Raw genomic sequence first — 14954 nt, 5'->3', positions numbered from 1 at the left:
AAACTCAGATGAAGTACAAATTTGGGTAGAGTCACTTTTACTGTTCTTCAGTTATGTCCCTTTATAACTGTATATGATATGCAAGCGGGGGCATCATCTGTGTCCAATGGACACATTCCCCATTTATTTAATCACTTTTTACCCATTTTGTTGAGCCTGTGACTAACATCAAAAGTAGGCGAGACACTAGTACTGGGTTCCACGGAACCCTTACAAATTTTTGTAATATGTTAAAAGAATTGTTCGAATTTAATATGCACATATAGGGAAACAAGGATCGTTATCCCTTTACGTAAAAATCAAGATAATTCTAAATACATGTTCATAGAAAAAGGAATTTATTACAAAGGATAATAATAATATATACTGTAATGGTCCTGGACTCAACTAATATTAAAATGTTTATGTGATGATCTGTGATTAAATATAAGAAGATGTGGTATGAGTGCCAATGAGACAACTCTCCATCCAAGTCACAATAAAGGGCCCCAAAAATGACTAGTGTACTGTAAACCCATTCAAATGTCTATATGTTAATTGAATCCTTCTCCGAATACGGTACCACCATGATACTAGTGGAAAGATCCCAATTCAATTTCTACTGCAGATTGCCTGTCAAAATGCAAACATTTTAATTTTCAATAACTGTTAACAGCAAATACATTCTCACAATAACAGATAACAAAAAAACTAATAGTCCAATAACAGCTAACAAGGAATAAGACAATAACAGCTAACAGCAAATATATTTTCAGAATAACAGATAACAAAGAATTAAATTGCCCCAAAACAGCATAACAGTTAAACCCCTTGCCCCCCCCCCCATTCCTGTCACCTGATGCCATGTTTTGAAAACTATTGATCAAAGACCGCATAAGGGTGTGGCTGGTGAATTGATACCACATCGATCAATGAATTCGGATAGGTTTACGTAAAAAATATAAGTTTGTCGTTGTTTCTCATTACTCTGTGAAAACAGTAATTATGACAGCACATCCCTTTTACTGAGAGCAATGTACGATGTGAACATCCACGAGCGTAACTCATCAGTTACGATATGTTAACGCATGATAATTGTTTAAATTCTAGTTGGAAGATATTTCTGATATAGTATCCTTAGTTTCGAATTCATTAATATAAATGGGATACAAGCATTCATGAAGGTCAGGTGCAGATCAAGGATTTAAGGGGGGGGGGGGGGGGGGGGGCTAGAAAACCAACCTTTGGAGAAATACTTGTAAAATGTCTATGCATTTATCATGCATGTAGTTCCAAATAGGAGAGGACCCTCTGCAACATCCCCCCCCCCCCCCCCCATTAATCTGACTTTGGGGTTTATTGGGTGACAATTGTCATAAACCTGATGTTGCGTAATAATATGTATACTGTTTTTATTAATTGATGTTGATTAACAATTAATTTGTCAAACTCCTACAATGTTTGACTACGGAAATACACATCTTGTGAACAAAGTTTATTGGGAAAATTACATTAGAATTTTCTAGAAGTATCTATTCTATATTATGTTTGACCTTTCAAAATGTTCAATATTATCTCATATAAGAATGTTAGAACTTTCCGTTTTGGTCAGTATACAATGTACATAGAAACACGCAAAGAACAGATTATCTTCCAGTTGTGTGTACTCTTTCTTTGTGGATTGGATATATTCACCAGTGGATTTATTATATCTTGGTATAGTAGAAACACACAAAGAACAGATTATCTTCCAGTTGTGTGTACTCTTTCTTTGTGGATTGGATATATTCACCAGTGGATTTATTATATCTTGGTATAGTAGAAACACACAAAGAACAGATTATCTTCCAGTTGTGTGTACTCTTTCTTTGTGGATTGGATATATTCACAAGTGGATTTATTATATCTTGGTATAGTAGAAACACACAATGAACAGACTATCTTCCAGTTGTGTGTACTCTTTCTTTGTGGATTGGATATATTCACCAGTGGATTTATTATATCTTAGTATAGTAGAAACACACAAAAAACTGATTATCTTCCAGTTGTGTGTACTCTTTCTTTGTGGATTGGACATATGCACCAGTGGATTTATTATATCTTGGTATAGTAGAAACACACAAAGAACAGACTATCTTCCAGTTGTGTGTACTCTTTCTTTGTGGATTGGATATATTCACCAGTGGATTTATTATATCTTGGTATAGTAGAAACACAAAAAGAACAGACTATCTTCCAGTTGTGTGTACTCTTTCTTTGTGGATTGGATATATTCACCAGTGGATTTATTATATCTTGGTATAGTAGAAACACACAAAGAACAGATTATCTTCCAGTTGTGTGTACTCTTTCTTTGTGGATTGGACATATTCACCAGTGGATTTATTATATCTTGGTATAGTAGAAACACACAAAGAACAGATTATCTTCCAGTTGTGTGTACTCTTTCTTTGTGGATTGGATATATTCACCAGTGGATTTATTATATCTTGGTATAGTAGAAACACACAAAGAATAGATTATCTTCTAGTTGTGTGTACTCTTTCTTTGTGGATTGGATATATTCACCAGTGGATTTATTATATCTTGGTATAGTAGAAACACACAAAGAACAGATTATCTTCCAGTTGTGTGTACTCTTTCTTTGTGGATTGGATATATTCACCAGTGGATTTATTATATCTTGGTATAGTAGAAACACACAAAGAACAGACTATCTTCCAGTTGTGTGTACTCTTTCTTTGTGGATTGGACATATGCACAAGTGGATTTATTATATCTTGGTATAGTAGAAACACACAAAGAACAGATTATCTTCCAGTTGTGTGTACTCTTTTTTTGTGGATTGGATATATTCACCAGTGGATTTATTATATCTTGGTATAGTAGAAACACACAAAGAACAGATTATCTTCCAGTTGTGTGTACTCTTTCTTTGTGGATTGGATATATTCACCAGTGGATTTATTATATCTTGGTATAGTAGAAACACACAAAGAACAGATTATCTTCCAGTTATGTATTCTCTTACTTTGTAGATTGGATATTTTCATCACTACTTGGTAGATTTATTATATCTGGGCATAATTACTAACTTTGAATACTATCTGTGGGATTTGATTACTAAGTATGAATACTATCTATGGGATTTGATTACGAACTATGAATACTATCTGTGGGATTTGATTACTAAGTATGAATACTATCTGTGGGATTTCATTACTAACTATGAATACTATCTGTGGAATTTGATTACTAACTATGAATACCATCTGTGGGATTTGATTACTAACTATGAATACTATCTGTGGGATTTGATTACTAACTATGAATACTATCTGTGGGATTTGATTACTAAGTATGAATACTTTCTGTGGGATTTGATTACCAACTATGAATACTATCTGTGGGATTTGATTACTAACTATGAATACTATCTGTGGTATTTGATTACTAACTATGAAAACTATCCGTGGGATTTGATTACTAACTATGAATACTATCTGTGGGATTTGACTACTAACTATGAATACTATCTGTGGGATTTGATTACTAACTATGAATACTATCTGTGGGATTTCATTACTAACTATGAATACTATCTGTGGGATTTATTTATTACTGATGGAACAAATAATCTCCATTGACAGTTTGCTAATAATCAATATAAAAAGTTGTATTTATCTAATTATGAATTTAATTAAATTATTTGTCGAATACTTGCTGTATTTGGCAAAACCTTTCGGAATTTGGATCGTCATTTGTTTCAACTTCGTATTTGGTCTTATGAACTTTTTCGATTTGAGCGCCACACATTAATCGTTTGCACACGAAACGCACCTCTGGCGTACGGTATCTATGATGAGTTTTTTTTAGCCAACTAGATTTCATTTTCTTACTCATTGATTTAACATATAATGGGGATTTGTTTTTGTTTGGAGGGGGCTTGTTAAAATATCTGTTATTCCTTGTAGACGGAATATATCACCACCATGTTTCGTGTGATCATCATCAAATATGGATGTATCAAAACCCCAGACTAATTTGATGAATGAAATCTTACTGATAAACACGATGTGTGTGCGTTACTCACTAAAGGTTATTACATGTGGAACATTTATTTTTTCATTTATGTTCTAGCTAAAGTACCCCTTTTCCAAAAAATGCAATTTAACCTTACATTTAAAAAGAGATATTTAACCAAAGTTCATTCCTTTCACTGTTCGAAATAACGCTTTCAGCTACCTATATTTTGGTAGGCTTTGTGCTGCTCGTTCTAGTTATCTAAGTTGTTTTTGTAGAGTGTTGTTTGTTATTTTATCGTCTTTTTTTTGCCATGGCTTTGTCAGCTTGTCTACGACTTTGTGAGTTTGAATATGCCTTTGGTATCTTTCACCTCTGTTTTACTTGAAATTGATCATTTGCCAAGAATTTTTTTTTTCTTTGTTGACATATTTGTTTTTATAGTGATAAAGATTGTAACACAATGTTGACTGCTGTACCCCTTTTTTAACCATTATCTCTTTGTTCACACATTGTTGTCAATATGAGGGAATTGTATGCGACTGTCATGCAAGTGAGAGGTTTATTAAGCTATAAAACGTGGTTTTTAAACAACGATTTTTTACATAAGGTAATGACTGTACCAAGTCAGGAATATGACAGTTGTTTACCATTTGTTTGATGTGCTTGTCATTTGATAATGGAATATCCAATTTTAATTTTCCCTTGAGTTCGGTATTTTTGTTATTTTAAATTTACTCTATTGTTTTTATGTATGAATACGCTGCTTTTTGTGATAGGTTGGACTGTCAGGTTCACCATGTCGATGTTGTTTTGATTTTTTGGCCTAAGATAATAAGAAGAAAAATATTTATTTATTTTTTTTACTTAAGGATGGTATAATCCATCAAAACTTTATACATATATATACAAGTAGAAGATACTACTTAAACATTAATAGTGCTAAAATAACCACATAAAAAAACCACAATGGTGTAATGACATATGTTTAATTTGTAAATCTTAATTTTTCAAGATATGTATAAAGTCGCTAAATTTGGCTAAGGACTTTTATATACACGTTTGGGAAGATTGAATACAAGAAGAAACATATTATACATGAAATCAGATTATTATAAACCTTTTCTAAGCAATTAAAGAATATATAAACATTTACATATTCACATATTTCCAATAGAAATAGCTGATAAAGGAAAAATTCGTAACCCAGTGTCTAGCCTACTTTTGATGTTAATTGCAGGCTCAACAAAAATAAGGAAAACTACTAATAAAAAAATTCCTCTCTATACTATCTTTTGATTGTAAGTAGCTTCTGTCATAGTTTGGTAAAATTCCAGGATAGTTTATGAATCTAATAAATGTTTTAAAAACTTAAACTGCAGACTGTATGTAATGTTAACTGGAAGAAAAACTAAGTCTATTTATAAGTAAAATACGGAAACAATGGAACAAAATTTCCTTCTAGATACTAGCTTTTAATCATGAACAAGCTTCTGTCCAAGTTTTGTACAAATCCAGGATAGTTTAAGTTGTTAACATTTTAAAAACTTTAACCACAGAGTGAATGTAATGTTTCCTGGCAGAAAAACTAAGTCCATATATAAGTAAAATACGGAAAAAATTGATTTTTTTTTTACAAAATTTACTTCTGGATACTATCTTATGACCATAAACAAGCTTCTGTCCAAGTTTGGTAGAAATCCAGGATATTTTTAGAGAGAAAGTTATTAAAATTTCAAAAACTTTAACCACAGAGTGAATATTTGTGGACGCCGCCGCCGCCGCAGACGGAATATAGGATTGCTATGTCTCGCTTTTTTGACAAAAGTCGAAGGCTCGACAATAAAGGAATAATTAAAAGAAAATGAGTAACTGTATAAAAATTGATATTGGTGATGAAATGAAATGATATATTATGTAGAACTAACAATAAATAATGCCATTTAAATTTTAGTTATGAACACCATATGTAGCTACAGTTAAATACTAAGTTCATGTCGTTGCAGTTTTTTTTTCAAAATCAGATTGATGAAGAGACATTTTTTATTTACAAAAAAAACTACATATTAAGTAAATACTATATACAACAACCGCTGACAAATAATTCAGAAACACTTTCAGGTCAAGATTCGGTCTCTGAATTAGGTATTTCATATGTGCATACTTTATTATTCATTTGACTGAAGATTCAGACCTGAATTGACTAATAAGGTAAAATTTAACAGCTTAAAGAGATAGACACACTAAATTATTACTGCTATGAAATTGCTCATAATCTAATTTTATATCTATGTAGGTTAATAAAGTTTATCAAAATAGTACATATAGTATATAATAAATAATAATAATAATAAATTCTTTATTTAAAGAGTTTAACTCAGTTAGTTACGATAAACTTATCTTCCCTGAGTCCCTCACATACAAATTACAATACAATCAAAAACAGATATTTACACATAGTTAATTTACAGTCAATTAGTTCAATGTAATATTAAAAAGGCTGTTCAAGATGCACAGGTAGTCAAAAAATCAAATAAAAATAACTAATGGCTCTCAAGAGCCTGTGTCGCTCACCTGTATTTACTGATGCTTTGGAAATCATGTAAAATAAGGTTAAAATCATTATTAATAGTATTAGATATTAGATACTATAATGATATCTAAGATAATAACAAAAAACTGCAAAATTTCTGTAAAATTACTAACTCAAGGGCAGCAACCCAACAACAGGTTGTCAGATTCGTCAGAAAATTTCAGGGCAGATAAATCTAAATCTGATGATCTTTTTGGCCACCTGTCAGATTTGATTTAAATGCTTCAGTTCAGAGATATAAACCAAAAACTGCATTTTATCCCTATGTTCTATTTTTAACCAAGTCGGCCATGATGGTTGGAAGCCGGGGTCATCGGAAATTTTTTTTAAAACTAGATACCCTAATAATGATTATGGCCAGGTATGGTTAAATTTGTTTCAGAAGTTTCAGAGAAGAAGATTTTTGTAGAAGATTACAAAAATTTACGAAAAATTGTTAAAAATTGACTATAAAGGGCAACAACTCCCAAAGGGGTCGACTGACAATTTTAGTCATAACGACTTATTTGTAGACCTTACTTTGCTGAACATTATTGCTGTTTACAGTTTATTTCTATCTATAATAATATTCAAGATAATATCCAATAAAATGCTTCGCTGGGCGCAGCTTGATACGACAGCAGAGGTCGAACCCTGAACAGTTGGGGCAAGTATGGACACAACATTCAAGCTTGATACAGCTCTGAATTTGGATTGTGATTAAATATTTGACACAGCATAGGTTTCTGACACAGAAAGAATGTGGTCTAAGAACTTCAATTTTTTTAATTTACCTATTATGGTCCAATGTCCAAAATCAAAATACATGGTTAGATTCAGCATATCAAAGAACCCCATATATTCAATTTTTGTTGAAATCAAACAAAGTTTAATTTTGGACCCCAACTTGGACAACCTTGAAAACTGGTCCCATAATCAAAAATCTAAACACATGTTTAGATTCAGCATATCAAAGAACCCCAAGAATTCAATTTTTGTTAAAATCAAACTAAGTTTAATTTTGGACCCTTTGGACCTTAATGTAGACCAATTTAAAAAACGGGACCCAAAATTAAAAATCTAAAAACACTGTTAGATTTGGCATATCAAAGAACCCCAATAATTCAATTTTTGATGAAATCAAACAAAGTTTAATTTTGGACCCTTTTGACCTCAATATGAACCAATTTGATAGCGGGCCCACAAAATAAAAAATCTAAATACATGGTAAGATTCAGCATATCAAAGAACCCCATATATTCAATTTTTGTTGAAATCAAACAAAGTTTAATTTTGGACCCCAATTTGGACCAACTTGAAAACTGGGCCAAAAATCTAAAATCTAAATACATGTTTAGATTCAGCATATCAAAGAACCCCATATATTCAATTTTTGTTGAAATCAAACAAAGTTTAATTTTGGACCCCAACTTGGACAAACTTGAAAACTGGTCCCATAATCAAAAATCTAAACACATGTTTAGATTCAGCATATCAAAGAACCCCAAGAATTCATTTTTTGTTAAAATCAAACTAAGTTTAATTTTGGACCCTTTGGACCTTAATGTAGACCAATTTAAAAAACGGGACCCAAAATTACAAATCTAAATACACGGTTAGATTTGGCATATCAAAGAACCCTAATGATTAAATTTTTGATGAAATCAAACAAAGTTTAATTTTGGACCCTTTTGACCTCAATATGAACCAATTTGATAGCGGGTCCACAAATAAAAAATCTAAATACATGGTAAGATTCAGCATATCAAAGAACCCCATATATTCAATTTTTGTTGAAATCAAACAAAGTTTAATTTTGGACCCCAATTTGGACCAACTTGAAAACTGGGCCAAAAATCTAAAATCTAAATACATGTTTAGATTCAGCATATCAAAGAACCCCATATATTCAATTTTTGATGAAATCAAACAAAGTTTAATTTTGGACCCTTTTGACCTCAATATGAACCAATTTGATAGCGGGTCCACAAATAAAAAATCTAAATACATGGCTAGATTCAGCATATCAAAGAACCCCAAGAATTCAATTTTTGATGTAATCAAACAAAGTTTAATTTTGGACCCTTTTGACCTCAATGTGGACAAAGTTGATAACGGGGCCCAAAAATCAAAAATCTAAATACATGGTTAGATACAGCATATCAAAGAACCCATATATTCAATTTTTGTTGAAATCAAACAAAGTTTAATTTTGGACCTCGATTTGGACCAACTTGAAAACTGGGCCCATAATCAAAAATCTAAACACATGTTTAGATTCAGCATATCAAAGAACCCTAAAAATTCAATTTTTGTTAAAATCAAACTAAGTTTAATTTTGGACCCTTTTGACCTTAATGTAGACCAATTTGAAAACGGAACCAAAAATTAAGAATCTAAATACACGGTTAGATTCGGCATATCAAAGAACCCCAATAATTCAATTTTTGATGAAATCAAACAAAGTTAAATTTGGACCCTTTGGACCTCAATGTGGACCAATTTAAAAACGGGGCCCAAAATCCAAAAACTTAATACACAGTTAGATTCAGCATATTAAAGAACCCCAAGAATTCAAGAATAAAACCCCATTGAAATTGATCAAGAAATAAGCAATTTATACGAAGTATCTTCTTTTGCACAATACTGTGCAATTGAATATTTCTTGCTATTGTGCAATACTGTACAATTGACAATTTTTTTGCTATTGCGCAATATTGTGCTATTGGATATTTCTTGCTATTGCGCAATACTGTGCAATTGAAGATTTCTTGCTATTGCGCAATACTGTGCAATTGAAGATTTCTTGCAATTGTGCAATACTGTGCAATTGAAAATTTCTTGCTATTGCACAATACTTATTATATAATAATTTACACATCCTGATTGGTGTGTATCTCCTACCATATCATTATTATTTGCTTTTAAATATTAATCAGAAATAACCAACTTAAAATGGAAAATTTTAAAAGAAAAAAAAAAGGAAAAAAAGAAAAAAAAAAAATCCCCCCCCAAAATTTTTGGAACCCCCTTATGATTCATCACCCCCAAACTCAATCCCAGCCTTCCCTTTGTGGTATGGTACCTTGCAGTACAATTTCAGAGAGATCCATACACTTGAACACAAGTTATTGTCTGGAAACTAGAAAAATGCTTATTTTTGGCCCCTTTTTGGCCCCCTATTCCTAAACGTTTCGGGCAATTACCCCCAAACTCAATTCCAGCTTTCCCTTTGTGAGATGGAACCTTGTAGTACAATTTCAGAAATATCCAAACACTTACACACAAGTTATTGTCATGAAACTAGAAAAATGCTTGTTTTTTGCCCCTTTTTTGGCCCCTAATTCCTAAAATTTTGAGGCAATTACCCCCAAAATCAATTACAGCCTTCCCTTTGTGATATGGAACCTTGTGGTACAATGTCAGAGAGATCCATACACTTACACACAAGTTATTGTATGGAAGTTACAAAAATGCTTATTTTTGGCCCCTTTTTGGCCCCTTATTCCTTAATTGTTGGTACCATAACCCCAAAAATCAATCCCAATCTTCCTTTCTAGGTATTGAACCTTATGGTAAAATTTCATGGAGATCCATTCACTTAAACTAAAGTTAGAGTGCGAAAACCAATGTGTCTTCGAACGACGCCGGACGACGCCAGACGACGACGACGCCAACGTCATACCAATATACAACCAAAAAATTTTCAATTTTTGCGGTCGTATAAAAACTGCAAAATTTCCTTAAAATTACCAATTCAGGGGTAGCAACCCAACAACAGGTTGTCAGATTTGTCTGAAAATTTCAGGGCAGATAGATCTTTCAGTTTTACCCTTGTCAGATTTACTCTAAATGCTTTGGTGTCAGAGATACAAGCCAAAATCTACATTTTACCCCTATGTTCTATTTTTAGCCATGGCGGCCATCTTGGTTGGTTGGCGGGGTCATCGGACACATTTTTCAAAATAGATACCCTAATAATGATTGTGGCCAAGTTTGGTTAAATTTGGCCCAGTGGTTTCAAAGGAGAAGATTTTTGTAAAAAGCTAACGACGACGGACGACGACGGACGCCAAGTGATGAGAAAAGCTCACTTGGCCCTTCGGGCCAGGTGAGCTAAAAATAAAAGAATATACAAATACATTGTAGAAAACATAATCTTATCAGGACTGTGTTAAGTACTTCTTTCTTGATACTTTGTTTAAAAGTATAAGTGTTTTGAGCTTTACACATTTTGTGTGGTAGTCCAATCCATAACACTGATCCAGAATAAACAAAAGATTTCTTAATTACCTCAGCTTTTGGCTTAGGAACTATCAGATTACCTTGAGTGACACCTCTCAAGGAGTAAGGATTATTATCTGACTTCAGTTTAAACTTTTGAACTAGGTACATTGGTGATTCCATACGCATACCTTTATATAGAAGTAAATATTTGTGGTATTTGATTCTATTGTCAACTGTCATCCACCCAAGTTCTTTAAATAATATTACAGATAGGGAACACATATAGTATATTGTATCAAGTTATGACATTTCCTTTATAGATAGGGAACAGATATAGCATATTGTATGAAGTTATGACATTTTCTTTACAGAAAGGGAACAAATATGGATGGATACCTTTATACTAAACACATACACACTACATTCATGACAGAAAGAAGAATAATAATAGTCATATATTTGCAAAAAAATGCAATCTAGCAATTTATAATTGTCTTTATATGTACACATATTTTTTAATTGAATAACTTTAGAAGCACAGGGTGATCTCTTCCTGACATCTAAATGGTGTTATTTAATTATACAAATAAAGGTTACAAGTTTATTGATTTTTTAACTCTTCCATACATTTAAAGGTTATTCTAAAGTTAATTGATTTCTGAACACAGTTGATTTACTCACTTGCGCGCTTCTGGCAAAACAAATTATAAACTTTGTATATTTTACGAGTGTTTACAATCACCGGGTTAATGCCACTGTTGGTGGATGTTCCATTTCTGGTATCACCAGATCGGTAGTCAACACATCTGTGTTGTCTTGAAATATCATTTCTGCAAATTGTTTATGAAATTTTCTATTATAAAAAAATTCGTAAGGGTTCCGCGGAACCCAGTGTCTCGCCTACTTTTGCTGTTAATCGCAGGCTCAACAAAAATGAGGAAAAAAATTAATAAAAATATTCCTCTCTATACTATCATTTGAATGTAAGTAGCTTCTGTCCAAGTTTGGTAAAAATCCAGGATAATTTATGAATCTAATAAATGTTTTAAAAACTTAAACTGCAGACTGTATGTAATGTTGACTGGAAGAAAAACTAAGTCCATTTATAAGTAAAATACGGAAAAAATGGAACAAAATTTTATCAAAATTTCCTTCTAGATACTAGCTTTTGATCATAAACAAGCTTCTGTCCAAGTGTGGTACAAATCCAGGATAGTTTAAGAAAGTTGTTAAAATTTTAAAAACTTTAACCACAGAGTGAATGTAATGTTAACTGGCAGAAAAACTAAGTCCATTTATAAGTAAAATACGGAAAAAATGGATTTTTTTTTTTACAAAATTTACTTCTGGATACTATCTTAAGATCATAAACAAGCTTCTTTCCAAGTTTGGTAGAAATCCAGGATAGTTTAAGAAAGTTATTAAAATTTGAAAAACTTTAACCACAGAGTGAATGTAATGTTATTGGCAGAAAAACTAAGTCCATTTATAAGTAAAATACGGAAAAAATGGAATTTTTTTTTTACAAAATTTACTTTTGAATATAATCTTATGATCATAAACAAGCTTCTGTCCAAGTTTGGTAGAAATCCAGGATAGTTTAAGAAAGTTATTAAAATTTCAAAAACTTTAACCACAGAGTGAATATTTGTGGACGCCGCCGACGACGACGACGACGCCGACGGAATGTAGGATCGCTATGTCTCGCTTTTTCGACAAAAGTCGAAGGCTCGACAAAAACGCTTAGAATGCACCCAAAGGCGAAGGTGGACTTGGTAAACTGTGATTACAAGTGAATCTTTGAGCTACTGCTCACTAATGATACCCCCGCCCTGCTAAAAGTATAAGATAAACAGGAGTTGTTGATTGATGAATCTGAAAACGCATCACACGGTATAGCTGACTTATATAAGCCCTGAAACCAAATTTCAAAAATCCTTGTAATGTACTTCCTGAGAAAGTTGTGATACAAATATTCATGAGACAGACAGACGGACTGACTGATGGACTGACGGAAGGATGGACTGACGGATGGACGGACAGACAGAGGTAAAACAGGATACCCCTACTTTTTTAAAGAAGGGGTATAACTACCTTTATATCCAATAGTTCTATCAAAATACACTGACATTATTTTCTTGTCCAAAATATGTCATGAATCTTTCAAAATATTATATCTGTTTAGGTAATAACGCTCGTAAATGGGATTTCTACATATTCTAGCTTTTTCTTGCCATGATACTCACATATGAAATATGTTTTATAAAAAAAGATTGTAATCATTATTATATTGTGATACCTTCACTTTCAACATTGAAGTGACTACATCAAGGTGTATTGGATTGGCGATAACTTCTTCTATTGATTGCCTTTATCTTGTCCTGTATAGTTTCTTTTCTGAAAGAAATTACAGTTATTTTATTTAAAGCATTTTTGAAAGATTGCGATATCTCTGCTTGTAACTCCTGTCTTTTCTATGTGGTCTGCTAGATCTGCATACATCGAGTCTTCTCTTAGGGCTAAGAGAAATTCAATAAATCCCTGTTCATTTTTACGCAAAAGTATGTCAAGCAACGTCCTGTTCTTTTCCTGTGGGGTTTTACAAGATTCTATCTTCTTTCCATCATCAACCGACACTACCTCTCTTGATATTAGATGATCTACTATGCTCTCATGTTGTATACCAGTGATAACCTTGAGGTAATTCTTTTGTAGACGAACTTTATACAATGGAACATTCCAGTCTGATAAGTCTACAAAATATAAAGAGAGATATATAAGTGCTATTGACCATTCATGACTCAAGATGAAGATTTATCCAAAAAAGCCATTCGAACCACATGAAATTTAAAACGTGTTGTTTTCATTTTTTTACATCACTTGGTCAGTACCTCTGCTGGTGGATTATCAGTCCCCTAGAGTATCATCAGCTCAGAAGTCAGTACTTCGGTACTCACATGATTTATAACAAACCCTTCTAAAATTGACAATGTATAAATTTCAAAATTATGCAGAAACTAAGATTTCAACTCCCGCGGGCAAAGTTGGCCTGAGATTGATTTGACTATTTTTTTGGTCCTTTTTAGGTACATAGCTCTTTAAATTTAATGTCTCACAAATAAGCTGAATGCTTACATAGAATGTAATACCGATAGATCTTATATTTCTGTAAGCAAATTGCATATATTTTATAATTTGGATTGCAATTTTTGCGTTAAAATTATAAACACATATGATAACCGGTTGACATTTTTAAGAGAAATGGTAATCATACATATACACAATTTATATTTAATTGTTAATTTGTTTCTTATTTATTTTTTCTTACTCTGAAAAAAAAAATCATAGTTGACCAAATGGAATGTCTTTGCATTTTAAATGTTGAAGATTCATTTCTACAGTTATAATGAAAATACTGTTCATAAAGTACCTGTTAAGAATCAGACAAATATGACCTCAGATGAATTTTACTATTTAGACCCCTTTTGGTCACATAGCATTTCATTTGTTTAGATCTTTCACATTATGGACTTTTAAGTGCAATGGTCAGATACCCAATACTTACAATATCAAGAAAACAGTTCAAAGTGACCTAATGGCATTAAAACGAAGGTACGACCATCTTTTGATGTAATTTTAGACAGTTACATTGTCCAACACAAATATATGTCTTTTTTCTTGGACATTGACCGTAGACCAAGAAATTTCAAAACCAATAGGCAACTGTCACTTATTATTTATGACCACAAATCTAAGTCAGGTTAAAATTATATGTGTCATATTTAATTAATCATTGGTATACTACTTTTCAGCATACCAAATTAGATCCCTTGTATCTATGATGAGATTTTCAGGACAAATTTCAGTTTGTATTAAATAACTATGATCTCAGACAGTGGGACCTGATAATAAGTGAGGACTTATATATAATCATTTCCTTGTAATGAATCATTTTCTTTAATTTACCTAAATAGATAACCAATATATAATTCCATAAATGGGTCGAAATTTTTTACATATATTATAAGCAAGTAATGAAATATGGAGACATTTTTGTTAATAAGCAGAAGCATCATACATGATTTTTGAATTCAGTTTTGTAATTATGAGTATACCTCGTCGTGGGAAAACAAGTTACGAAAATGAATTTCTC

At 32.1% G+C, this 14954-nt stretch overlaps 2 protein-coding genes across 5 annotated transcripts in view; both read right to left on the bottom strand.

Moving 5' to 3' along the window:
* The window catches only part of LOC127706048 (uncharacterized), a 502975-nt gene that overhangs the window by 331617 nt on the left and 156404 nt on the right, over positions 1–14954 (bottom strand). The window lies entirely within an intron of this gene.
* LOC127706049 (uncharacterized) overlaps positions 1–14954 on the bottom strand; it is a 343243-nt gene that overhangs the window by 229733 nt on the left and 98556 nt on the right. The window contains exon 15 of the mRNA XM_052210457.1: positions 10144–13554. Within this exon, the coding sequence (XP_052066417.1) occupies positions 13220–13554 (335 nt within the window). The 3' untranslated portion in view covers positions 10144–13219. The remainder of the gene's footprint in view (positions 1–10143; positions 13555–14954) is intronic.

The sequence above is a fragment of the Mytilus californianus genome, unplaced genomic scaffold (genome assembly GCF_021869535.1).
Source record: "Mytilus californianus isolate M0D057914Y unplaced genomic scaffold, xbMytCali1.0.p SCAF_6, whole genome shotgun sequence".
Taxonomy (NCBI): Eukaryota; Metazoa; Mollusca; class Bivalvia; order Mytilida; family Mytilidae; genus Mytilus; species Mytilus californianus.
Note: the sequence above shows the minus strand (reverse complement) of the source record. Positions and strands in the feature narration are given on the sequence as shown.